The 25,613-nt window shown below is 40.9% G+C and overlaps 2 protein-coding genes across 2 annotated transcripts; both read right to left on the bottom strand.

Annotated features, from left to right (window-relative positions):
* Positions 1-96: 96 nt before the first annotated feature.
* copa (COPI coat complex subunit alpha) lies at positions 97-11,923 on the bottom strand. The gene is made up of 30 exons (XM_046052142.1): positions 11,740-11,923; positions 11,269-11,382; positions 11,095-11,168; positions 10,747-10,827; positions 10,528-10,604; positions 10,261-10,370; positions 8,510-8,619; positions 7,809-7,908; positions 7,314-7,532; positions 7,001-7,151; positions 6,819-6,885; positions 6,649-6,724; positions 6,382-6,464; positions 6,053-6,278; positions 5,360-5,498; positions 4,524-4,686; positions 4,183-4,329; positions 3,760-3,949; positions 3,555-3,650; positions 3,373-3,461; positions 3,044-3,167; positions 2,829-2,918; positions 2,596-2,699; positions 2,307-2,453; positions 2,018-2,158; positions 1,746-1,928; positions 1,462-1,572; positions 1,169-1,330; positions 746-940; positions 97-510 (listed from the first exon to the last, which is right to left on the bottom strand). Exons 1-30 carry the CDS (start codon positions 11,777-11,779, stop codon positions 451-453), a joined length of 3,669 nt encoding a protein of 1,222 aa, XP_045908098.1. The 5' UTR covers positions 11,780-11,923; the 3' UTR covers positions 97-450.
* Positions 11,924-14,777: 2,854 nt separating this feature from the next.
* Positions 14,778-22,693, bottom strand: pex19 (peroxisomal biogenesis factor 19). Its single transcript, XM_046051589.1, has 8 exons — positions 22,541-22,693; positions 21,208-21,296; positions 19,791-19,953; positions 19,608-19,693; positions 19,096-19,269; positions 18,838-19,008; positions 18,556-18,600; positions 14,778-16,345 (listed from the first exon to the last, which is right to left on the bottom strand). Exons 1-8 carry the CDS (start codon positions 22,602-22,604, stop codon positions 16,259-16,261), a joined length of 879 nt encoding a protein of 292 aa, XP_045907545.1. The 5' UTR covers positions 22,605-22,693; the 3' UTR covers positions 14,778-16,258.
* Between the last annotated feature and the right edge of the window lie 2,920 nt (positions 22,694-25,613).

The following is a 25,613-nucleotide window of genomic DNA, read 5'->3' on the forward strand; positions in this document are numbered from 1 at the left end:
CACACACACACAAAAAACCAATGATCCTTCTCCACCATTGGTCACAAAGCTCTGCCCAAATACCACATTAAAGAAACACCACACAAACACACTGTATTTCGGTTGATAAACAGGCATTTTTATTTTATTTTCCCCCTCCAGACACACACAGTAGCACTGCTCACCTTTGAATTATTCATCTCATACAAGTCAGAAAAGCGACATCAGTTAGGTTTATAGCTCTAATAAAGCCACAGCACAGAAATGACACAGCAGCATTTACAAGAAAAAGCTTGATGCAGGACAGGTGATGCATGGAATAAGACAGTTCAAAAGAATAAAGAAGTTTAACATCACGGTGTGCAAAACATATCTCTGCTTTCATTTCTTATGTCAATAACTTTGTTATTTCTACTAGTAAGCGTGGATGTGTTTGTCTGAACAGATTGTTCTCATCTTCTCCACCTCCTCTTAACGGAACTGAAGAGGACTCACACGCAGACCGATCACATCCTTACCAATCTCTGTCACCTAGAAAATGAAGTGAAATTAAAAAGGTTAGAGCTCATGAGGGGGAAACGATGAATAGTGACAGTAGAGACACAAACATCCAAACAACCACCAGACCACTGCTTTTAAATTGTGCATTTGTAACCAATATTGAAGTTTGCCTTTATAAAAAGTACAATATAAATCCAATCTTTTATTTTGAAGAGCTGTTCAAGTTGACTGGACTTGTACATGGCTGTCCTGAGTCCCGGCCTACCTGTGTGACCCTGCAGATCTGGCCTTTGTACGTAGGGCAGTAGCAGGCCCCAGACAGAGGACACTTCTCAACAGGACGTCCACGGTACAGAGGGACGAAGGAGGCAGCGCACAGGTCGAATGGATTGTGGGGGTCGTAGTTCAACTGATGGGCGTCTGTCAGGGTCTTCTCACAGGCTGCCAAAATCTTGCGGGTCTGAATGGTACGGAGAGATTTAACAAGATGGTAGGAGATGAGAAAACAGTATAGCACTGTCCATAGGTGTGGCTGTGGCTCAGGAATGTTAGTTTCCGTTTAAGCAATTAGGCTCAATGCATGAATGTGTGTGACTGCGATGTAGTATATACAGAGCATTTACATTCCATTTAAAATGGAAAACTTGAAATTCCCACTAAGTGAAGCTAAGGATGTCGCACGACCAACCTGCTGTGCAACGTCTGGCTTCGGCCCCAGCTCGAGCAGGCGTCGTGCAAAGCTGGCAGCCGTCTTGAAGTTACGCAGTTTGAAGAAGAGGTTCAGAGCTGTGCGCAGCACCAGCACCATGTGGACTGGCTGGAGATTACAATGGGTGAAATAAGCAGCCATCTGTAAGGAAAAAGCACACACACAGAATTAGGCTTTGGAAGTGTGAATAATGTTCACTTTGTAGACATATTTTGGAAGGTTTTGGTGATGGTCAGTCTTCAACAACAGCTTTGCAAGCCACAGATATTTACCTCACACAGCCTCTTCTGCTGTTCCAATGTGTCTTTAGGCAACTTCTTCCTTTCTGTCTCCATGGTCAGACCCACTATGTACTCTCTGCAGATTGTGATCAGCTGCTGAGCCTAAAACACACATAACAAGTCTATTTAAATATATCTAGGTGTGTACGTGTGTGTGACCTGCATTTCTTTATTTGCACAATGAGCAGCCTGCAGCCCCACATGGGTTTGCAGCACACTTTGCACTGAATCCAGAGTTTAAACTTATTGCAATTCAAAGCCGGTGTGGTGTTCACCTCTGCAATCTCCTGCTTGTTATCGACCACCAGCAGAGGTACAGACAGCAGGATGACTCTGAAGCGCTCGACAGCTTCCTCAAATCGCCCGGCCGTTGTCAGCTGGTAGCACTGCTGCAGGCGAGCGATCAGGTCGGAGAGGCGCAGGCCCACAGCAGGAAGTCCTTGCTTTGGCCCACAGTCCTGAAAAATAAAAGCATTTGTAAGCACACCTACAGGAGGTGAACATACTGTGATTCTTCTTAAGAGATGACAAAAGCTAACAGCTGTACCTTCCAGTTTCTCTGGGGATGGCCACGCAGACAGGGCAGAGAAGGCAGCCCCAGATAACAGGTGCGGCCTCTGGACAGCGTCTGCATGAACAGCGACTTGTAGGGGCCGAAGTTCACAACTCCGACCTGGTCGTGGAGCAGCTGCGGTACGGAAGAGAAACAGTAAATGGCAGTACAACATGGCACTGAAGTAACATTACATCAGTCATCCAGTCGGTGCTCGGCCACACCTCAGGCAACGTTACAAGAACACAGTTAATTTAAAAACAATATCAAATTTTGTACATACTCGCATGGCAGTTTCAAACGAGCCAGCCAGGATGTGGTCCACTGGCAGCTGGGAGTTGTTGCACCACATCTGTGTAGGACTAATGCCCTTGGTCGGTGGGACGAAGAAGCCGTCCTCTGATCCTCCACCTGCACCAGCCGGTATGTCCTGATGGTTGGGAGAGAGATGTTGTAATAAGAAATTTAAACAGTTTAGCTTACAGCGTTGAGAAGATTTGGCAGTCTTTCTTTCAGGGTGAGAGGTGAATTATTGTAATCGGTGTGATATGTAAAGATGTAGCTCCTCTCACCAGCTCTGGAGGAAGGTCCAGGTCTTCTTCCACCTCCCAGCCTCCTCCCTCCTCTTTCACCACTCCTTCCTCTCCGAATCCTTCCTGGGCATCCATGAAGCCATCTGAGAGACAGAGACAGATGGGGAAAGATAAATATCAACTTCTACTACAGTGCAGTGATGATGATGCGGCCAAATCCGCTCACTAAAAAAGGTCAGGTTTAAAATATTCTTTAGTGACACAAAATTTACCTTCATCCAACTGAAGCTCAGCATCGTCTCCCCAGCCCTCGCCTCCTGGGGCTTCCATGTCCAAGTCGGCAGCCATCTGACCTGCCTTCCCTATAACAGAAAAACAACTGTTCTCAATCTGGGAAACGTCAGCAGCCACAAGTCTTCACGACACATACAAGTCATTTCATTTAATTGATGATTACATACAGTATTCGTCGAGTCTGATGACTCACCCTTCGCTGCAATGACTCCCTCAAAGAAGCCCTTTGATACAGTTAGCAGAGGCCAGTTGGTGTCCAGGGGGTTGATGGGTGGAGAAGGCTGCAGCAGTTGTGCATTGGGATCAACCTCTGGCACCTACAAGACACAAGATGCAATATTATTTTATATCGATGTTGTATTTATCCACTAACATCAATGATTTTATCGTCAGAGCCTGTGGTGGAAAAACACATGTATTCTGAAAAAAACCTAATAAGTGCTCTACTACTTCTGTTTCAGGCAGCAAGTTATGGTTGTAGATGTTACTTGTGCGAAAGGTACAGAGACTTTCTCAACACACCGTCTCCTTTTCTGGGTCAAAGGTCTCCTTTAGAGCCTCAGCCTCTTCATCCAGCCCGTGAGTGGCTGCAGTCAGATAAGCCAGCGACTCTAGAAACATGTAAACAAGTATTTAAACAACAATGTGACTATGTGATGAAGGGGAGTATGAGTGAACGCGATGAAGGTGCCACTTGAACTCACTCTGTCCACAGTTCTTCAGGATACGGACCCTCTCACTGACATCTCCCAGGTAGAGAGCCGCCTGGTAGTGACCACTCATGTCCTTCCTGATCTCAGCTACAAATAAAGAGTAAACAAAGACTAGATTTAAGTTCACTGATACACAAACCTCCACAACGCCTGATAAAAAAAAAAAAAAAAAAAAAAAAAATCCTCCATCTCTTACCGATCTTCATCATCTTGCGCAGCTTGGCCAGGTTGCCAGTGATGAGGTAGAGGAAGGTGAGCTTGTCAAAGTTCTTGGTCCTCTGGTAGCACATCTCCACGACCTGGTGGTGACCCTGCAGAAGTGCGGCTTCGCCCAGACGCTCCCAGCAGCTGCGCTCATCCAGGGCCTTGGCTGCCTCCAGAGCCACCTGGAAGTGTGGAGACAGAGAAATGCTTAATAAAGTGTAACTAAACCTGGGTCTCATGCAGAAATTTACCAGTGGAAGAATTAAAACTAGCGCTTGTGAGCTGAAATTCTTATAAAGCAAATTCTGGCTCATCAGAACAGACAAAAGCAACATGCATGTATGCCAATGTGCAAAAATGAAAAAACACAGAGAAACTGTCTCCTAATTATACAGTTTGTCCAGCAGCAGCTCACCTCGATGTTTCCACACTCCAGAGCCAGACTAAAGCGTGTCTTCTCATCTTTGACAAAGTGCAGCGCCACCTCAGGGTAGCCCTTCTTCTGCAGGTAGGCAATGATAGACTGGCCCACCAGCTTGGCATTACGCACCATGTGGAGCACCTGGAGGGACAACGATAAGAGGAACTGATTTCAAAAGCAGCATTTGGGATCTAAATGACTGCCAGCACAAAGATCCCACACCATCCACGTTCATTTCTATAAAACTGTTGAACAGTAAGTACAGTATCGCGAAGAAGCATGTAGAGTGTACTCCAATAATTAATTCGCAAAGACAGTGATCACCACAGACCCACCTCATCATATTTGCGGTTGACCAGAGCCAATTTGAAGCGGTACTCTGTGGGGTCGATGGTGAGGACGCGTGGCCTGCACTCCCTGTCCAGACAGTAAACACTGTTTCCTCTCACACGAGTCACATAGATAGGCAGGTCCAGGGTCCTGATGATGCCATGATCACTACAGGGGAACAATGAACGTACCATGTCAGGTGTTTTTAGAAAATAATCCCATCACCAGTTGGATGTGTGTGGCCTTTAGATTTTCTAAGTATAAAAATCAAATGTAGCAGGTTTCCTTGTTTGGGGAAGCAAACAGCAAACTTTTGTTTTCATAATATCATGCATGAAGTTAAATATGTAGACAAATAAAATTTATTATGGTTCAACAACAAATGTGCTGTTAGCAAGTCTGACTGTTTCAAAAACGTGTTTAGGTTTAACAAAGTGATGCAACAACCTCTGCTGCACATCCAGTTTCTGAAGTTAAAGAAACATCTTCTTAAAATGACTATTGTATCTAACATTCTTGGGAATCTGTTTTTAACATTAGTCAAACAAGCATTCATGTAGCCTGTGCTACTGGTTGCTCTGCACTATAAAAAGCACTTTGATCTTTGAAGTCAGGTCAGTGAAGTCACTGAGTGGAAACGTGGCCCCGCCACCAGTCTGGTACATCTATACTTCCAATAATTATGGTGCTATCTCATCAAGATCTTATTCTCTTCGATATTTTCTGTTAAAAGTTATACAGGTGAGCGCTGTGGCCTGTACAAAGTGGTGGCAGTTAACCTGCCTGACAACAGACTTGTGTCAACACTGCTTTTTTTGTTTCTTTTTGAAGCAGCACATACCCAGAGGTGAGGGCGTATTTGATGTGATTGGAGGTGGTGTAGATGAAGACTCCACTCTCATCCCAGGCTCCACTCTTCACCCTGATGTTCTCATGAATGTTGCACAGACTCTCCAACTTACGGTTGCAGATCATGATGGCTGAGGGAAGAAAAAGACAGCAAAGGAGATTTTGAGTTTGTTATTTTAAGAACCTATAGAGATAATTGACAGCTTTTAACTTTTGGTGATCAGGAGCACACTGACATTAGTGTTCTTGTTTGAACCAATAACAGTATAGCAAGCCAAATTAATGTAGCTGTAATGCACCCAAAGCCATTCAAAAACGGTTCCTTTACCAACATTCACAAGTCAAACTAAATCCTTAAACCACAGCATCACAAGTTATTTGGACTTTTAAGCAGAAAAATAAAATGTGTGCAGGAGATTTTGCATCTGGAGTTACTAAAACATGTCTGCTTTCCTGTAAAACAGATTATCATTGTCCTCAGAAAATGAGCCCCATGATAAGCGTGGGTGAAATCAAATTAGTGCCTTCCCCTGGTTATACTAATGCTGTCCAAACAGGACTCATGTCTCAGTGATGTTTCACAGCCTCAGGCAGCACAAACATGTTCAGACGACAGAAGAAGATAAAGATGTTATGACTACATCAGTATCCTTGTCTGTACCTGCAGATATTCTTATCTACCCACCGTGTTTAGCCAGCAGAGCCACGTGGCTGGTGTCGGCGCTCCACACCACGTACTTGACCTTGGCGATTTTAACGGTGGCCAAAGAGCGTTTCTGCTGCACGTCGAACAGCGTGACGCCATCTGCGTCGCGCAGCAGCAGCGAGCCTGTCCCGGCGTAGAAGATCTCCTCGCAGCTCGGCACCTGAACTTTCTTCACAATTTCATTCTTCAGGTTTTTAATCAGCAGCTACCAAAGGAGAGGGAAAAGTTGTTTTAAAAAAAATGGACCCAGAATAGAGCATATAATAATAATAATAATAATGATGAACTAGATCTACAAGTGGACTTACAGAGTGCATACGGTCCAGGACAGCAAATCTGTTCCGGGCCACCCAGACTGCAGTCAGACCAGAGGACCTCTTCCCCTCCGGTGCTGAGAAAAAGACAGATTCTGTGTTTAGTGAATGCATACAGTATTTTTACAGCGATCCAACGTGTTGTCATAAAATCAACAACTTACAGTGTTAAACAGAGAGACGTGACATTTCACTAGACATAATCACTGTAGACAGATACAATATGAAAGACAAGGAAGGTTTAGAGAGGTGTTTCTTTACCATCAGGGTTCTGAGAGTCACTTTCTTTGGGAATAGAGTACAGGTCATAGGTGCTATTCTCCAGGTTGGTCGCCCTCTGCAGGAGGTACAGAGTATTACATAAAACATATAGAAAGACTACCAGTAAGAGATTAACATGTGTGAGTGAGCTTTAACTGAGAGAAACTTACAGTGCAGAGCAGGACAGCGTTCTCTGCAGGGTTGTAAGACATGCTGAACACCGGGAATTTGGACCCACTAGGACAAGATAATATATATATATATAAAACACTCATTGGTATCCAAATACTCCAACAGAAGTCTGGGGATGGGGCGGCTGCAATGCAAGTCACAACCACAAGAAATGACCTACCTGCGCAGCTGCATGACAGCAGTGTCCTTGCTGCTGTTGAAGTCCAGCTGACGGAGGAAACGGTCCTTAACGTAGTATAGCATGTTGCCGTGCACAGCGTATGCCGGACGCTCACGCTCCAGCTTGAACACGATCATGCCGCTGTCATGACCTGGAAGAGCCACGGACAATCTTTCAGTGAAATAGTCACATTTATATAATTACACACCTAGGGTTTAAAAAGCCCCAGGAGAGCAAAAGTATCACAAATTGGATGTTCTGAAGCAGGATATTAGACTCCCTTTGACTTTGTTAGACCAGTGTCACCACCTACCAGCAGCAAACAGGTTGAGGTTTGGGTGAGCACCCAGAACCCAGAAGCGATCGTGGTCCCGGCGGAAGGTCTGCACTCCGGTTCTTTTGGACATATCCCACACCCGGATGCTCTTGTCCTCAGAGTTGGACAGGATGAGCTCCTGGCGCGGGTGGAAGACGGCACAGGACACGTTGTTGTAGTGGCCGCGGCATGTGTCCAGCTCCCATGCCTTGGATTCTGGACAGTGGGAGAAGGAGACCATAGAAGACATAATAAAAAGGTTGGAAAGAGGGATACGAGTATTTTAAACATGAGGTTGGGTATGTGTGGACAAATTAGAATACAAAATTCAACATTAAAAATATAAATTTATACTGCAGAGTCACAAGAGGGAGAAATGCACGTTTTTAACTGCTGATCAAAGTCTTTCAGTACATAGAGAAGTTTAAAGAAAATTTGAAAATGTCTGCAGATTGTCGATGAACGTTAATTGACTCAGAAGTCACTAGTTACCATTCATTCTCCAGATCTTGACCTGCCTGTCGTCGGCTCCAGACACAATGAGAGGCATACTGGGGTGGAAGGCAGCCCAGTTGACCCCCCGGTCGTGACCCTGGACAGAGATATACAAATTCAAGTCACACAAATCCAAACAAAAATCTATCAGCTGTGCCAGCACTAAGGTTGAAGGTTTTCTGAACACTAAATAACTAATTGCCCTCTCTAGGAATAATGTAAATTAGCATCAAATTATATCAAAATAAAATTAAACCAGCGTTCTCCAGGACACAATTTGTCTTTACAAAATCATAGAAACGTTGTTAAAAAAGGCAGAGAAACAGGTACATTATACAATTGAATTTAGTTGGTATTTTCCATGAACATGACTTAAACTTAATCAGTAGCAATTTGGAAATTCTCTTAACAATACTAAGCTTGTTTCTCTTTGGCTTTTCAGAGGAAAAGTACATTTAATGTTCTTTTTACACCAACATAGCATCATTTTATAATATTAGTGTTACTAGATAAATCTTTAAAATATAATATAAGCACTGCAGTTAAGATGGAAAAGAGGAGATTTTCAGGGCAACACCTTGGCAGGTGAAGGATTTTCAGTCGCTCACCTGTCAAAGTTAAAAAGTTGATTCACCCAAACAACATATCAGACACGGCAAACAAACAAAAAAGACTGAATCATACTTATCACTGCTCACCTCGAGGACATGCTTCACAACAGCATCAGAGGCACCGAACAGGTCAACACCAGAGATGCCGCGCACCTCTGTCTCCACAGCGCCTGGAGACAGGTTCTTCTTCCTCAGACCTGGAACCAACATTCAGGGCATCGCGTGCAAGGAGGGAGCAATACTCATGTTACACAAGGCACAACCACAGTGCAGGGGAGGAAGAAGAACTTGAAGAACAAGATCCAGATTATTAAAATAATCAATATCATAGGAGAAGAGAGGCAACAGAGAGGGATTATAAAAAGGAGGGGGGAACTGTTGGACTACTGAACACACACAGGGTTGAAACACACCAACACAACCTCTGCTCTCTCATTCCCCACCAACTTGAGTCTGGAAACAATCATGACTATAACAATACTGTTGATTGGGTTAATCAATCACTGGCACACAGAGACAAATCCCAAGTACTCTGATTTGATTGGGTTGCAGTGCAAGAGATTGATTACCTCCCAGACTCAGATGAGATCAGGAAAAAAAAATAAAAAATGATTCAGAAAACACAGATTGCATTCATGATTTCTGCCCGTTAAAACACTGTGGTGTACAGCTAGTTCAACAGCACGGAGAGATGATACAGAGTGAAGAAAATGGCACTAGGAACCCATGTGTGCAGGCGTGGATGTTTCCAGGGAGCGCATGGGAGAAGGTGGACATGGGGAGCGCGTGGACTTGGCTGATGGAGGTGGGGAGGGGATGGGTGGTGCTTGGTGTTGTAAAGACGTGCTCTGATGGGGCATTGGTTGTCAGGAATATGAGGAGTTTTTTGGTTTCTTAGAGGCTCATGCATGTTTCTGCACAGATGTCTGAGTCACATGCAGAGTTACGGGACAAAGTCAGAGATTTGGGTTAGGAATGAAGTTGGTCACAATATAGTGACTTTAGCAAGAAATCTAAAAACAGTTGTATTTTTCATGTTATATCTTGAGAAGTAGAGTCAGCCATGCAAATGCCATGCCAGGGAGGGGATATGAAATTATTTCTAAATCAGTACATAGGAAGTTAAAATTTGTTAAAGATGCACTTTCAAACCAGTTAGTAGTGGTGGCTGTCCGTCTTGATGCAATTTCAACAATGCATAAGAACTTGCAAAATAACAGTATGGGGAGCAGTATGGATTTCCTGTAATGACGTTATGAGCGTAAAGCGACCGTTCTTTAATGCAAATGGGTGCCGTGCATCTAACATGAAAATTCTACACCGTCTAGACCTGTACAAATGCAATCATGCTCGATGCAAGAAAATGTGAAAGCCAATAAATGTCCAGGAGAGGAGTTAGAGATCCACATATGATGCATGTTCACGTGTAAGAAAGTGATAGCAGATGTGAGCAAATTAAAGGTTTAGTTAGTGAGAAGACAAGAATCATCAACAACAAAAGATTTTAAGAGCATGCAGAGGCACAGAAACACCTCTCCCGTCACCTTTTTGTGTTTCTTTAACTACATCTTCCAACTCTTTCTTCATTCAGAAGACTTATTTAACGAGCAGTATTTCCTTAACTAATACTACACCATAAAATGTGTTCAGCCAAAACATAGGAGAGGTGTTTCTGCAAACATCCCACAGAGACTTGTCCACAACAAGAAGGAGAGGAAGAAGAGGACTTGACATTCATCCAGTTCCTGCTTCTTCTTCGTCCTTCATACCGCTCTGCCCTCCCACCCCTTCCTCAACCCAGCCCACTGTATTTTGGTCCGCCATCCCCAAGCCCTCACCGGAAATATCCCACACTCGCACGGTCTGGTCCAGACTGGCTGACACCACCAGGTCCTCAGATGGGTGGAACTGGGCGCACATCACATAGTGATTATGGCCAGTCAGCACACTGTGGATGAAGAGGAAAGGAAATGTCCAGATATTTTAAAACACAAATAAATCAAAGTTAATGCCGACTGTTTCATTAAATTTGTATAACAAAAAAATTACTTTTTAAATTGTGTTTCCCAGTCTGAAAAAAAAAATATTCACAATGTGTCTCTTACCAGACACAGGTCCTGGACTGCCAGTTCCAGATGCGAATGGTCTGGTCATCTGAGGCGCTCAGAATCCAGGGGTACTCCTACAGAAAGAGAAATGGTTAAATTAATTAATTTCATACAGACGACAAGATACAGAGTCTTTGTCACTCTGTGCCTTAAAATCACTGATGAAACAGATAGGAAGCCGGTGTATTGTATGTATGTAGTGGCAGAACAACTCACATGATGGAAGAAGGTGGTTCTGATGTAGTCGAGGTGTCCGAGGAGAGTAAAGAGGCAGCGTCTCAGTTTGTAGTTCCACACCTGGTCAAAACAGGAATATTAACTTAGCATATACATGTAATCATTATATGGAATATTATTACAACAAACATTTTATTCCACAAATTTTTAACAGCATCTTAACATTCAACCAACCATCAAACATGACATTTCTGACATTCACTTAAAACTTCAAAGACTCTTGAGTAGATCCTTTGCTCAATCAAGAAGGATTCATACAAACAAATTTTTTGGTGCAGCTACACAAGATTTCTACGTGGCAACATGACAGCGTAAAAGCAACCTCACCTTGATTTTGTAGTCATCTCCTCCAGATACAAACAGAGGCTGCTGTTTGTGGAAATCAATTCCTCTGACGGGGCCTGTGGTTGAAGACACATCAGTTACATCACATATCTATCACAGTACACAGTGTGCAAGTTGAAATAATAATTTACTACATCAGCCACATCACTGCCATACCATCATGCTCGTCAAACTTGTCAATCAGTGTGCACATCCTATAGTCCCACAGCTGGATGACTCCGTTGTGTAAACTTGCAAGAACCCATGGCCTCTTGGGATGGAAACTCAGGCCTGTAATGTAAACCAGTTGATTCCTTATTTTGTTATACAAGTTGAAAACAGGCCACTAGATTTCAACAGATGACAGGTCAGTTTATTATACATCATCAATGAAACCATGTAGTTCGTTAACTTGCGTTAGCTAGATAGCTAACTGAACGCTCATGTATTGATGTTGATCTGATCATACATTTGACTACACAAGACCTGACATTAATCATTTAAAGTAAGCGTATGATACAAAAACACCTTCAAACAAGCATTTGACTTATTTACAGACATAACTTTAAAATGAGAAGATTACAGAGTCGGAGAACGACCGCTAGCTCACGTTAGCTCCTATGCTACCTGCAGCTGGAAAACTCTTACCTTTGACACGGGCCGACTTCGTTTCAAATTTAGTTAACATCGTCACTTGACAATAATACTAGTCGTAATTTTAATGCTGGGGTAAAGTATAACTGTCTACGAACAATAAAAACAACTCAAATATTCCGGACAACTGAGCTCAGGCGGCCTGATCGCCTTCGCCCATTTAGCTGATTCTCCTGTTTCCTGACACGTAGCTTCTCTTGTCTTCCGGTTTTGAACAATAAAGTTATACACTGATACGTGTAACACAAACTCTGGCACTGTAAAATGTAAATATAAACTATTATTTTACTTTATGTAATCTTTAGTATTGTTAGATTTGCCTTTTTTGTTTTGTATTTTCTGTTGTGTATCTGTTTGTATCTTTGTATCTGAATGTGTGCAATAAAGACGGTGTTAAAAAAACGTTGTACAGTGAAAAGCTGACGCAGAAAGCTCCACGGCGGCGGCAGATAGAGATACAGCATACAGAACTGAACTGACACCAGACCCTCTAGCTTGACTAATCTACATCGTCTATTTCTATTTCTACACAGCCATGTTGGGGTCAGAGAGACCTTTTTGTAAGGAATTTACAAGACCCTTAAATCTAAAACTTTCTGTCATTTGAGGACTTTGGTTCCAATTTGAAGCTTTTTGACAGAGGTCCGTATGCCAATGTTGTCAAGGCATTTCCTCAAGCTGTAATTGAGATGGCATATAATATTTCTCTAAACATCTCCCTTCACTTTTGGTGAATGATCATAATTTCATTCATATAAAATTACCAATCTTCATTATTCGGCAGAATTATATCCTCCTTCTTTCCACAGAATGCTTTATAATTTTCTCTGAAAAAGATGCTGAGAATCTGAGTTCAAATCTTTGTTTCAAATTTCCTATTGCACCAAAAGTGAAGGAGGTTCATTTTAAGGTTCTGAATGGAATATGCCCCTCAGCTGAATTTTTGAGAAGTCGTTTTGGTTTGGATCACAATAACTGCACATTCTGTGGTGACCACATTGAAACTGCAGAGCATTTATTTTATGAATGTATTTTTGCTAATGCTTTTTGGGATGTTCCCTAAAGTTTAACATTTTTGTAGGAAAACGTTATATTTGGCAAAATTTTGAATGACCCCTTACATGACCTGGCTATCAACTCAATAATCATCCTTTTTTATACATAAAAACAAAATTCTGAAATCAAGGCCAAATTTCTATATTTTTCACAAGTAGCTGTGTTTTTAATTTTCATCTCTTAAATATATGAAGAAAAAGAATGCTATGAAGCTCTCAAAGTTAGTTGAGGACCTTAATCTTACAGAAAATCCCTAGCTAACATTCCTTTACTTTCTCCCCACTTTTTATTTTTGATTTATTGTTTTTTTATATATGATTTATTTATTTCAGTACGTCACCTTCTAGTCTTGTCTGTTCCCATGTTAATTATGCACTGTTCTGTACTATGCCACTTTGTGTGTAAATTTGTCAATAAAGATTTGAAATAAAAACCACCCTTAAATATAAATTTAAAGGTCAATTTAGTAGCTGTTCTGGAGCTTTCGGTCAAATCTTACGATCTTCATCAGCAGATGAAGTTTGCCCAGTTTTCATGGAATTGTAGATGTTACAATTTCCATATTTGTGAGCAGTTTAAGGACTTTCAATCATATTTCATGATATTCAAATGAAAGATATGAAATAGAAACTACAACATCTACATTTCCATGACAACTGGGAAGATCATGTGATATGATCAAAAGCTTCACAACAGCTACAAATTGGACTTTTTGGTGAGATTGTTTTCCCAACTGTTGTTTCTGAGGTCAAGAATGAACTGTGTAATTGTTATTCCTACACTGTTACTACCAGTGGGGCAATATATATTTAGATGTTGCGCATGAAAGTTTGTCGTAGTTTGAAAGATAAAAAAAGAAAATCTGGTGACCTTAATCAGTGGATGGAGTTCCTCTGTTGAGTAAATTTAAGTGAACAGTAAAAAGTAAACAAAATGGGAAAACTAAACTTGCTACCATCTGCCTATGTGTATAAATACAGTAAATTTATATGTAGATATATCTTCCTTTATATATTCACTCTGCTATACACACTTATTTTCATACTTATGTTTAATTGCAAGGGGGTCACTTTGTGCTGAAAAGTGGTGGGGACATTTAAGGGCTCAAGATTAGGGGTGACACACTTGCTCCCGAAATATGAACAAAACAAGAAGATATTAGAATAAATATTTACTACTGTGATTTATGATCCAGGGGGTTTAAGCATTAAACACTTAATTTCCTGCACTCTGGAGACATTTTCCGGACCAATTTATGGTTGAAATGTCTATGTCTATATATATATATATATATATATATATATATATAATATAATGTAGTAATCAGCAACTTGTTTTTTTAGCTTAAGCTACTTTCTTGGACAATGCACATTCATTTCTTAGATATTTATGTTGCATTGCGTGTTTCTTATTGTGCAAAATAAACTTTCTCAAAGCATTCTCACTTGTTATTTAACATTTCTTGTTGCAAGCAATTTATACCAGAACCATTTTAACAAATACTTTCAAAAAGTGATGGGGACAAAATCAGCCATTTCAAAAAAGGGGTGGGGACATGTTCCCAGCGTCCCCAGTGTAAATGACACCTATGTTTAATTGTCTAGTTAATTTCTTTGATGCACACATACCCTTCAGATATTTTGTTTTTGTCTTGATGCGTTTGTGTTTTGTTTGCTGTATTGCCAGTTTTATGTTCTGCTCTGACAGAAAACTGTATTTTATAAAGTCGAAATGGCAAATCTGCTCGATAGTTTAATCAAAGCAATATTTTATATTATATTTTATAAATTAATCCGTTTTTGAATGTAAAATCTTAATCTGCAATGTAACAAATCACTATAGTTGTCTTGATGAACGCATGAAATGGAGATACTCAAGTCTCTCAAAAAAAGCACAGAACCTGAATAAATGTACTTTTATCACTCGCTGCTACTAATATAAAAGCAATGATAATAATCCACAACAACAAAAAGTAATTATTTGCATTATCTCATTTTATTTCATGTTTACAAAACAAACCAAAATAGTGTCAAACATCAGGTTGCAGTTTGTTAACGGATCTCTGGGCATGATTGCGTTGGCCCTGAGAGTTGAATAGATTGCAACCGGCCTTTATGGACCTCCACAGCAGCCACCCCTCAGTTGTGTCAGCTGGAGATCTGATCTCTTTTCAGTGCATGGCTGACTGAGTCTTTTCACAGTACCCCTTTATTATAGAGTTATTGATGAGCTGATGGCCGTGTGATTTCTAGACCTCTCTCTATGGTCACAGCGGTAAAATTTGCACACTTGCAATAGCAGCTGGTGAAAAGTGGCCGCTGGAGTAAACAAACCCACCACTGACAGCTAAAATGTGCTAACCTCAGGTGTTGATGCCTTACCAAACAGCAAATCTGCATGGATTACAGATATGTGTCTCTCCTCGTGTTACTGAATGTGATGTTTACTACTCTGCCCGTCTGTTTTTCTGGAAAGACCATGGTGTACTTTTGAATGGAGGGTACAGTATATACGTACATTATCAGGTGGTTAACACTCCTGAATACAACTCCAGTGTTTTTCTTCGCTAGCAGGGACCCAATAATAAAGTAAAAATCACTCTCCACATAAAATCTGGGAATCACAAGGGAAGCACTTTGCACAGTAGCTCTACACTATAATGATCACTGTAACCACAGCAAAGGCATCCGGGAATAATTATCTCAGTCACTTCAAAGCAAAACCTGGGAATGGGGGACAACGCTCGGGGAAATAGTCTTGTTAAATTAGCTGGCTGAATTACAGTAGGAGCTGGGACCTTCTCACGAGGCGTTCAATCCTCTCTAGTCTTTTAGAATTCTTTAAATTATAAACAAATATACACCAATTTTGTTCCTTTAAATGTTAATAATTAACTCGTTAGTTTAAATCCTGTACATGAAACAGAGTTGTGTTTAATGCAGTCCCAAATAATTTTCACTCACTTGGTAGACACCATAAAACTAGAATCTTAAGTGCTTAGCTGAATTATAGCAAAATCTTGACCTTCTGATCAGACCTAAAATGATAATGTAAAGTCATTTTGCAAAGGCACTGTTTATACCTGTGAGGTGGTTTGATAGATTTTACCATGAGGCTAAACAGCATAATAAAAACAACATGGAGAACGGCAGTGGTATTTTCTTTTCAGAGGAATGCTGTTAAAAGTAAACCGTTAAGGAGCTATGGCAAACGCTGACAAACTACTGCAGAGACGGTAAAATGTTCTCAGTTGTGAGTTCAGTGATTTTAGGCAGAAGAGAGTGTGTCTTTGTGCGTGTGGTTCCTGTTGGTTCTCATGCCTCCTCCTGTTGTTTCTGCATCCACACACCTTCGACTTGAAATGGTCTGCCCACACTCCTTCACTTCCTTGCCTGTCGCTGACGCACACAGAGTGGCCCTCTGGCTCCAGTTCTTCTCATGGACCAAAGCTACCTCGTCACATGATCGAGCACTGCTCTGCTGCCCCGGCCCCGGGGCCTCCTGGGAGGTTGAGGGACTCCATGTCAAAGTTCAAGCCTGGAGGCTGGAGGGGAATAAGAAAGAGGAAGTATACCGTCATGTCTAAGCGAGGGTTGGGTAACATGACTATAGATGTTTCTGTATCGTTTACGCAGTGGTAGCATTCATTATAATATCTCTATTAAGCCATCAAGGGCAACCTTGTTAATCAACGAGGAAGGCTACTTTCTCTTCTTCGTCTATGACTTTATCGCAATATTGGATTTTTATATGATGAAGTACCTTTGTTTGTCATGGTATTTAATTTGAAAATAGAGATTAATGCTTGTTTTTACATTTACTATCAGAGGATTTTATCGTTGCACACTCCCAGTGTAACTGTACATTCAGACCAAGCGCAAAGCGAGTGTTAAGGACGGAGCGATTACATACAAAGTCAATGCAAAGACATGGAGAGATGCGATTTCCTGTCGGGCGGTGCGGAGGGAGCGCTGCTGGCAATGCAAAGGCATTTGCACAAGTTGAAAAATATCAACTGGAGTGAGAAAGGTCCATGACGCTGTGTTGCGATAGCATATCGGCGCTGAGATTGTCCGGACGTCACCGATGGCTTCAGAGCATTGTTTGGAGAGGACCAGGCAGAGCGAGGGAGTCAAACTCCGCTGGCCAACAGACAGCTGCTGAGTGACGGGGAGCTGTGGAGGAGAGAGCCGGGAGCAGCGCTGCAGCTTTTGGACATTTAAAAACCTGTAGTGCGACTGGGTTATGCTCTGATAACTACGCTGTTTACCCATGGGAGGAGCTCAGAGTTAGCTGCTTTATTAAATTAACTTTTTAATAAAATTTTGAGGATTACAGCTTTGATTTATCTTCACTCAAGCTTCTCAGCAGCTGGCTGCCGTGTGTTTCCAGTTCCACTGTTGTTGTTAGCGTCAGTAAGCACCCAGATCTCTGTGATACTACTACTTCTTTTTTATGTAAAAAAAAAAACAGACAAAACTGGACACTGCTTGGAGAAAAGAAAGTGAGGAAGTTGAACCAACTGGTGAGTTCAGGAAATATGTGTATGTTACTTGATTCCAGCTATCATTGTACTTCACTATGAACAAATTAGCATAGCATAGCCCTGATTGACTCGAATTTTCAAAGTTGTTGTCCTGCTGTCTTGCTGAAAGACCTGCCAAAGCATGATTTAAGCAAATCTGCATCATGTTGTAGTTACTTCGGCATCATTTTGATCCATTTATTCCAATTAAAGCACAGCAAAGTGTTTATTTTGGGTTCATACAGCATTATCGCGTTGTGAGTGAACACTCGGCAGTAGTCCAGCGATAAAACCCCCGCGAGCACAAATTTGCATTTGGTCTGAATTCACAGTAAGCCATCTAAGGTACCATATCTCCCGTACACAGTAGCTCCCAACTCCGTACTGTTACAAGACTAGAAAAGCATTTTCCAAAGGAGGATGTGTGTGCTGCTCCATGATAAAGTAGTTTTTTTTAAGGAAAACTTTAATTTGAAAACTCACTGGCTGTAATGAACGACATATAAAGCAAAAGATACACACCATTTTATTAAGTAACATCTGTGAAGTCTAATGCAATCCACGACCACTGTCCTGCAATTAAGTCTACTTCTATGATGTCTATAGTATTCAGGTTTTTTTGACACTGTCATAGTGTTCATTAAATTATATGTTTTAGCAGTGAGGTCATAACTAGTGGTGTTGTTGTGCTGGATAGCTTTATATTGGGAGGTTCTTCTAATATTCTGCCGTGTATGTAAAAACACTCAATATAATGTAGCGAATGAAGCTTGGTAAAGATAGATGTTATGGCAGGACTGTATTCGATTGTGGTGTACCTAATTAAGTGGCCACTGAGTGTATCGGTGTAAACTATAGGTAGCGTAAGTGCTTTGAGTACAGGCAAGGGAGAGAAAAAAGCTAAGGAGAAATATGTAGCTTGGATTGCAGACTCAGTAATTTGTCATACAGCTGGGTACTTGACTAAAACAATTTTACTGTCCATTGTGGAGCCCGATTGTCATAAGTTAAGCCAAGAACCAAATACCCAAAGAAGAATGTTTAAGTGTGTACCATGCAGAGTGTCTCTTGTTCCAAATTTAATTTTAGAACATTTTTAAGTACACCATGACAGACAAACACGTCCTCAGATGTCAACATATTTTCTTTCAATGAAGACAGCCATGAAAACCCATCTAATGCATATTACTGAGATCTATAAAATACATGCCGTTTTCTGGAAAACTTACCACATCACCTGCTAGCTCTTTGGGTGGCTGGCCTAGGTCTTGCAGCTGTAAGTAAACACATTATAATTTGTGATGAGTTGCATTCTTAACAAGCCCAAGGTATTCACATTAAAGTACACCAGTTTGTAAGCTATGATGATTCACAATCCAAATATTCAAGACGCACAACCCAAAAGACATTTTAGAAAAATCTACAAACACATTGGTTCGGATTTCTTTTTCTCAATTTCATTCACAGTTAACTTTTAAACAACTAAGAAGTCAAATGCAGAGTGTGTCTACCTTTTGCATCAGGTCCATGATGCTCTCGAACGTGCCTTCTTTATCTCCTGGCCCCTGTTCATCCTTCTCAAAGAGCTTACAGATCTCTCCCATGATATTGGCCTGCTGCTCGTAGCGCTGGTAGTCCTCTGGGCTAAGGCTTGGCTTGTTAGCATCCAACCATTCTGGGTACTGTGAGCGTGAGTGACATTTATGAGTGACACTTGGTAGTGGAACAAGATACTATAGTGATTTCTAATTTAAAAAAACGATTCAAACCTTAGCAGTGATTTCTTTAAGGGATGGATAAAGCACTTCCTTAGAGAGGAGATTCTGCATGATGGACTGCATGATGGGCAGGATGTTTCCATCATCGCCACCTCCTTCTCCACCCTCTTCCAATCCCAGTCCTTCTAGAGCCTTGACAAGGTCGTCTCCAGCTAGTCCTGTGGTCTATTAGAGAACAATACCGATCAGTAAACTGTTCTATGTTTGCGTCACTCTAAACTAGAGAAGCGACCATCTGTATGTTATATTTTGCAGTGCTACCGCCACCTCTCGACACACTGTCATTGCAGATATTTCAAGTAGCTGAAGAACTTGTTGGCGCAGCAAGCATGAAATTCCTCCAAGCTGCTGACCTCTTGTTTTTATCTCCCTCCGTGCTATGTAAGCTTATAATTGAATAGATCCCGCTATTTGAGTCAGTATCGGGCTGATATCAGTATCGGATCATTGCATCCCTACTCTGAACAGTTCCCCAACACTCGATCAATCATGATTTTACCTACCTGCAGGTTGTCTGCATTTTTGGCCAGGCCACGGAGGGTTTCTTTAAGACAGGAAGTGAATTCTTGTTGGGAGGCGGTGTCTGTGCCTATACAGCATACACAGATAACATTTAGGCTACAGGAACAAAACAGTAAGCAGAGAAACATATCAAAACTACAAATAATGCACATTGTAGACCTTACCAACTTTGCCTGCAGCCTCTGACAGTTTATGGAAGTGCTGCAGTAACTCTGGCTCCTCCTGGGCCAGCTCGGTCATGGCCTTCTCCCATTCCTCCTTGGCTTGGGTAGCCATGTCCCCCTCGAAGAGAGTCTCGAAGAGTTTGCAGTCTTCTAGCAGGGGTGGCTACACAGGGAAATAGAAAACATGTGAGGCACCTTCTAGGCACCACTAAATAACCTCTTTTCCATTACAGACAACTTCAAAATGTACTGACTGTAAAGAAATGAATAACAAATGTAATAATGAAAGGGCTTTTTGGTGGGTACTGGACTTGAGGTCTGAACTTTGCAAGCTTTGCAGGTTACACAGATAAGCAGAGAAACACAGAAGAGTTTGCAGCAGTGAGGTAATACTTTAATTTCTTAGTCTTGATGTGCTATCACACACTCAAATGTAAGTCGCTTCGGATAAAAGCATCTGCCAAATGATTAAATGTTAATGTACACAACAAACAACCAACCAGTGGACTCAAAAACAAGACAGCAATAAAAATGAAACAGTTATGAAACTCAGAAAACGGCAGAAAGAGGAAGTGCAGGACTAATTACAGACTAAAAAACACTTTTTCCAGAGATGGAGACAGTGATTAGAAGCATTATGAAAGAATATATTAAGATACATTTTTCATCTTTAACCAAACCTGGCATTAACCTTGAAACGTTTCGACCAAAGGAACTATACCCCGGAACGTGGAGGAACTCACTGTGTTTCCACTGAAGGGACCAGGGTCTAAATTTAGTTCTAGGGTGAAGGGCTGGGGTGATTCGTCGACATAATCCGTTACGTAAATACGTCGACTCGCTTACGTGCGTTAGACTGATGCAGAAATACATTTGATTATCATACTGCATTACTCAATGTTGAAATAAATCCATGTCAGAAACATTTAAAGTTTGAAGTAGCCTAATTACGGTCTGTTATTGTCATTATTATCACAACACATCAGTGATGTGGAAATTGGATTAATTTTAAGAAATGCTACTATTGTCATTATTCTAATGTGCTTCATCAGGATGACTGAAGCAAATGTTGATTTATTGATTAGACATGTTTTTGATATTTATTTTGGATAAATTGGTATGTTAATCGAGTAACAGGCAACTTTTTTTTCTTTAGAATACACAAAATTAGTTGTTAGATTACTTGACTTGAAAAATAATCATTATGTACAGCCCTACTAGGGTCTTTATATCAGTACTCATAGTCACCTGAAAACCTTGAGACCACAACAGCCATTTTTTCGCCTTTATAGTTTGTAATAGGAAAGTCAACAGGGAAAAGCAAGCTTTATAGTTCCCTATAATTGTTAGTTTATCTAATTCATAGATCTTTAGGTTGAAAATGACCTGAAACAGCACCACCACTACACAAACAGACCTTCTCTGCACCACTGTTGGCTGAGGAGGAGGCAGCAGCAGGCTCAGGGGCTGGAGGGGCCGGTGTCTTGTCAAAGTCATCCAGCGCACCTGTACAAAAGGGATAGAGTTTTAAAGGAATAATTCAACACCACAAATGTTAGAATTCAGCAATTAACTACTTGTTCCTGTATCAGTTTAACCCCCAGCTGCAGGAAAGGCATAAAATGTACATTAAAATGATTCTACTGTGTGCAAAAACTCAACTAAACTCCTTTACATCTTGTAATTTCCTCACTGTAATGCTGCGTAATGTGTGTTCTTTGGAGCAATGCAATGGATTCGCATTTAATATAATGTATTTTGAGTTTGACTTAATACTTTAACCGATTGAAAGATTGGTTCATACTGATGACATTTGACATTTTCATAAAGCAAATGGATTTCATGAAATGTAAACCCAAAACGGATGCAGTCTAATTACCATAGCCCTGCCATAACTCCGACCCTTGTAAAGGTTATACTGTGTTACGAAGAGGTCTTGATTCAACTTTAGAGTAATTTTGAAAGCTGTAGTTTGTAGTGTACTAATATTTACTTTATCCTCCGTTGATGCAAATGGGTTGGACCTCTCATTATAACGCAATACAAGTCGGGAGCACCACAAACTAACGTTACAGCCTTTAAAATAAAATAAATATGCAACAGTTGCATCAAATACTAAACATTACAACCTTTATACATGTCGGATTTATTGCAGGGCTGCTGTGTTACACTGCAATAGCTTCAGCTGGGTGTACCTAATAAACTGGCAAATGAACGTGTGTCTGGTACAGCCGTATGCCGTTCAGTTACAAAACAGCATTAACTGAACTAAAGAGAGATTCAACACTGGTACACAATGGCGGGTGAAGAAAGGTTGACGGCAGACTATCACCGACAGTCCAGTCGCCGAGTTTCCACTGTAACGTTATCTAACTGTCTTTCGATATAAAAATTCAAGGGCAAAGACATCTCGTTCATGTTATTATTAACCTGACTGATGCGGAGCACAGCGGAGCCTGCTAACACATTAGCAAACATAAAGTGCGTTATCACATCATAACTTGCACTGACAACGCTGAATAATTGACCGTTTTGGCGAGTGTTATGACCGGGTGGTCCGACTGTCCGCGATAACTTGAGCTACTTTGTCGATATTTGGGACCCAAACGGGAGGTGTTCACCGAGCACATAAGCTAACCCCGACACACACAGAGAGAGAGGGGGGTGCCAGTGCTGTTTTTGCAGCCGCTTTCAATTTAACACCAGGCGTGAAGAGACAGTCGCTGTGAAAAGGCAATGTCAACCCTTACTGTCCAATAATTCGTCCAATTCTGGATCGTGACCGGTGGACGGCTCTCCTGTTCCCGACGCCATGACGTTAACGTTACCTTCTCCAAACACCCACCGAGCAGGTCTCCGAAAATTGACGTTTCTGCTGTGGTAAACGTCGCGGACACTACTACGTCACGCCCACAGCCTGGATGTGAAATCTGGCGCCACCTGGTGGAGGTAGGTCAAATCTTCTTCTTCTGGCTTTCCGGTGTGACACCAAAATGTGTGACCTATCAGATCCTGTGACCCCAATCGGAATTTAATGAATTTAAGCACCAGAGGCTTTGTTGACGATGTGAAGTTTGGTTAGGTTTAGGCACTAAAAGTACTTGGTTGGGTTTAGGTACTAAAAGTACTTGTTTATGGTTAGGAAAACATCGTCGTTTGGGTTTTGGTCACAGAATCTGATAGATCACAGATTTTGGTGTTACACCGGCAGACTAGATGCCTTACGTATCGTTTTATGGCATCACCATTCTCAGAGACGTAATCCTGTTGCAGATGTAAAGTCCATGACTGCTTCCACTATCCTCGATTGGTTCTCATGAGGATTCAAAATGTCTCTCAATGTCACTGTCTGTATTCCAACTCCTGATAGCGCAGAGTATAGTTGATCTCTTTGCCTTTTCTGCTGTTGACATCCCATAAACACATGTAGGTTCAAATCACAGAGCATGCAGGAACATGTATCAAGCTGCTGACATCTTAACCTTTCGACAGCTTAGACTTTGGTTTGAGGTTGACATCTGTTCTGTCATACACTTTTACTAGCCATCTTTTTCCTTTCGTTTTTCCAATCATGGCTAAATATCAAAACCACTGATAACACATCTTTTTATTTAGGTCTATTCTAAAGTCTAGTTTAAACTCAGAGTAAAAATCTGACATGGTAAATTGTATTGCTGTATTTGTTGTAATCATCATGTGTAAATATTAACAATAGCTTTTTTTGTATGGCACTTTTCAATACAGGTAACAAAGCACTTTACAATCAATGTATAACAGCAAGTCGAAATAAAACAAGAGCTAAAAATGAGAATAGGCCTTTACAAAGTGGTTTACAATAATCTATATAAAATATACATAAATCGAAATTAAATAAAAATAATTAAATAAATATTATATTTATTCATGTAAATGGAAGAACCATAAAGCTTCATTAACTTATATTAATGAAATATTTTTCTTTGTTACAGGTGTTATCATATCTAAACACCAGACAACCAGCAAAGTAGACTACCTCACTTAAGTACAATTCTGAGGTAACTTTAGTTAGGCCTACTTTGCAGAGTCGTATTATTAATACAAAATATAATCAACTAATAAATGATGATGTATTATAATAGATTCTGTAAGATACCCAGAAGGTTAATCAACTGAAATCAGCCCACCTTTGCCAGCATTGACATTAAAGTGATGCTTAGGACACATAATGTATCACTTTCAATAATTCAAGTGACTAATAATAATTATTCTGAAATGAGGCATTCTGCATAAGTATTTTACTTGTGGTCCTTTATGTAGCCTATGCTGCTTAATAGTTTTATTATTTTTCTACACACACACAAACACAGTGTGCCAGTCCGTGACATTATAGTCTTCCTATAGATTTAAATTGTGCAATAAAATGTGAGCAACTCAAGCAAATTAGAGCAATCATGTAAGAATGTGCATGTGATAGCGGATTTCCCCCTTTATGTCTCTCAGACCTTTTCTTTCAGACAGGAAACTCTTCGAAACGCTTCGATAGTGTCTCGATAGGCCTAAATTGTCAGGTTGTCAGGGGTTACAGCTCGGTTGCTAAGGACAGCATACAAATAATCTCAAATGTTGTGATTCACACTCTAACAAATATTTAGTGTTATCCGAGCTGTGTCGATAGTAACGCAGAAAAGAAGAATTACATGACAGCTTCGTCAGTAATACTTGATCAGGGGGTTCCCAGAACTGCATCAGTTCTGGGAACTGAATCAGTTCTGGAAACAGATTCATTTTAAATCTATTAAAATAGATTTAAACTGTTTAAACTCAATTTACCAGATTTATTCAGTCACAATGAATTCATAAATCCCTGAATTAAAATAAGAGTGATGTGGAAAAACTAGGCTACTTTTTGAATTGCCTAGGCATTTTTCCCAGCTACTGGGGTAAGATGTAGAGTGGTGCTCAGAGAACAACCAACTGCTCATCATCAGCAAAACCAAGGAGCTGATCAGTGATTTTAGGAAGAAGGAGATAAAGACACACACTCCCATCTACAGCAGTGGTGCTGAGGTGGAGCAGGCGAACAGTTTCAGCTTCCTGGGAATCAGCATCACAGAGAATCTGACATGGTCGTCTCACATCTCCACGCTGGTGAAGAAAGCTCAGAAACAACTGGATTTCTTGAGGAATCTTAAGAAGGCCAAATTCCCAAGCCAAGCTCTTGTCAACTTTTACAGAGGAGCTATAGAAAGCATCCTGTCCTGACTGGAAACATCATTAACTGGCATGGGATGTGCACCTCCAGAACCAGAGGGCTCTGCAGCGGGTGATTAAAATTGCGGATTGAGGATCATTAGTACCCATCTCCCGAGCATCAGTTATATCGGTGAGGTGAGGTGCCTACGCAGAGCCCAAAGGATACCTTCTGGGAAGAGATATAGAAGTTCCTGCTGCCACACCACCAGACTGCAAGCTATCAGACTCTTAAACTCTAATTCATCCTCAGCACCGCTCCAGTGATGATAGTTTATTTCTGTTTACCATTTCTATAATTGATTCTGTATTCTGAAAGTATATTGTCTGCTATGTAGCAGAAGCTCAATGTCTATTTTCTGACACATTAAAGAACATGTATCTTTAAGAAGGCTATGCTCAGGGTAACATATTATAAAGTAGAATAAATAGCTACAGTTGACAAATTAATTTCTATTTAATCAAATGTATTTTTTAGGTAAAAGGCATTTTCCACATGGGGTAAGATGCCCCCTCTATGGTGTGAAATCACTTTAACAGGTGCAAATTATAGATAATATAGCTGGTTAAAAGAAAGGGAATTATAGACCTATG

Source organism: Micropterus dolomieu, linkage group LG06 (genome assembly GCF_021292245.1).
Source record: "Micropterus dolomieu isolate WLL.071019.BEF.003 ecotype Adirondacks linkage group LG06, ASM2129224v1, whole genome shotgun sequence".
NCBI lineage: Eukaryota > Metazoa > Chordata > Actinopteri > Centrarchiformes > Centrarchidae > Micropterus > Micropterus dolomieu.

What these genes read in the sequence shown, in the direction of transcription:
- pex19 (XM_046051589.1), bottom strand. Translation starts at nt 22,604, where the DNA reads ATGGCGTCGGGAACAGGAGAGCCGTCCACCGGTCACGATCCAGAATTG. An exon ending in AGAGGCTGCAGGCAAAGTTG is followed by an intron (nt 19,694 to 19,790) that starts GTAAGGTCTACA and finishes TATGCTGTATAG; the next exon opens with GCACAGACACCGCCTCCCAA. An exon ending in TTAAAGAAATCACTGCTAAG is followed by an intron (nt 19,009 to 19,095) that starts GTTTGAATCGTT and finishes TCACGCTCACAG; the next exon opens with TACCCAGAATGGTTGGATGC.
- copa (XM_046052142.1), bottom strand. Translation starts at nt 11,779, where the DNA reads ATGTTAACTAAATTTGAAACGAAGTCGGCCCGTGTCAAAG. An exon ending in GCGAGTGTGGGATATTTCCG is followed by an intron (nt 8,620 to 10,260) that starts GTGAGGGCTTGG and finishes TGTTGGTTCCAG; the next exon opens with GTCTGAGGAAGAAGAACCTG. An exon ending in AGCAGAAGAGGCTGTGTGAG is followed by an intron (nt 1,331 to 1,461) that starts GTAAATATCTGT and finishes TTTTCCTTACAG; the next exon opens with ATGGCTGCTTATTTCACCCA.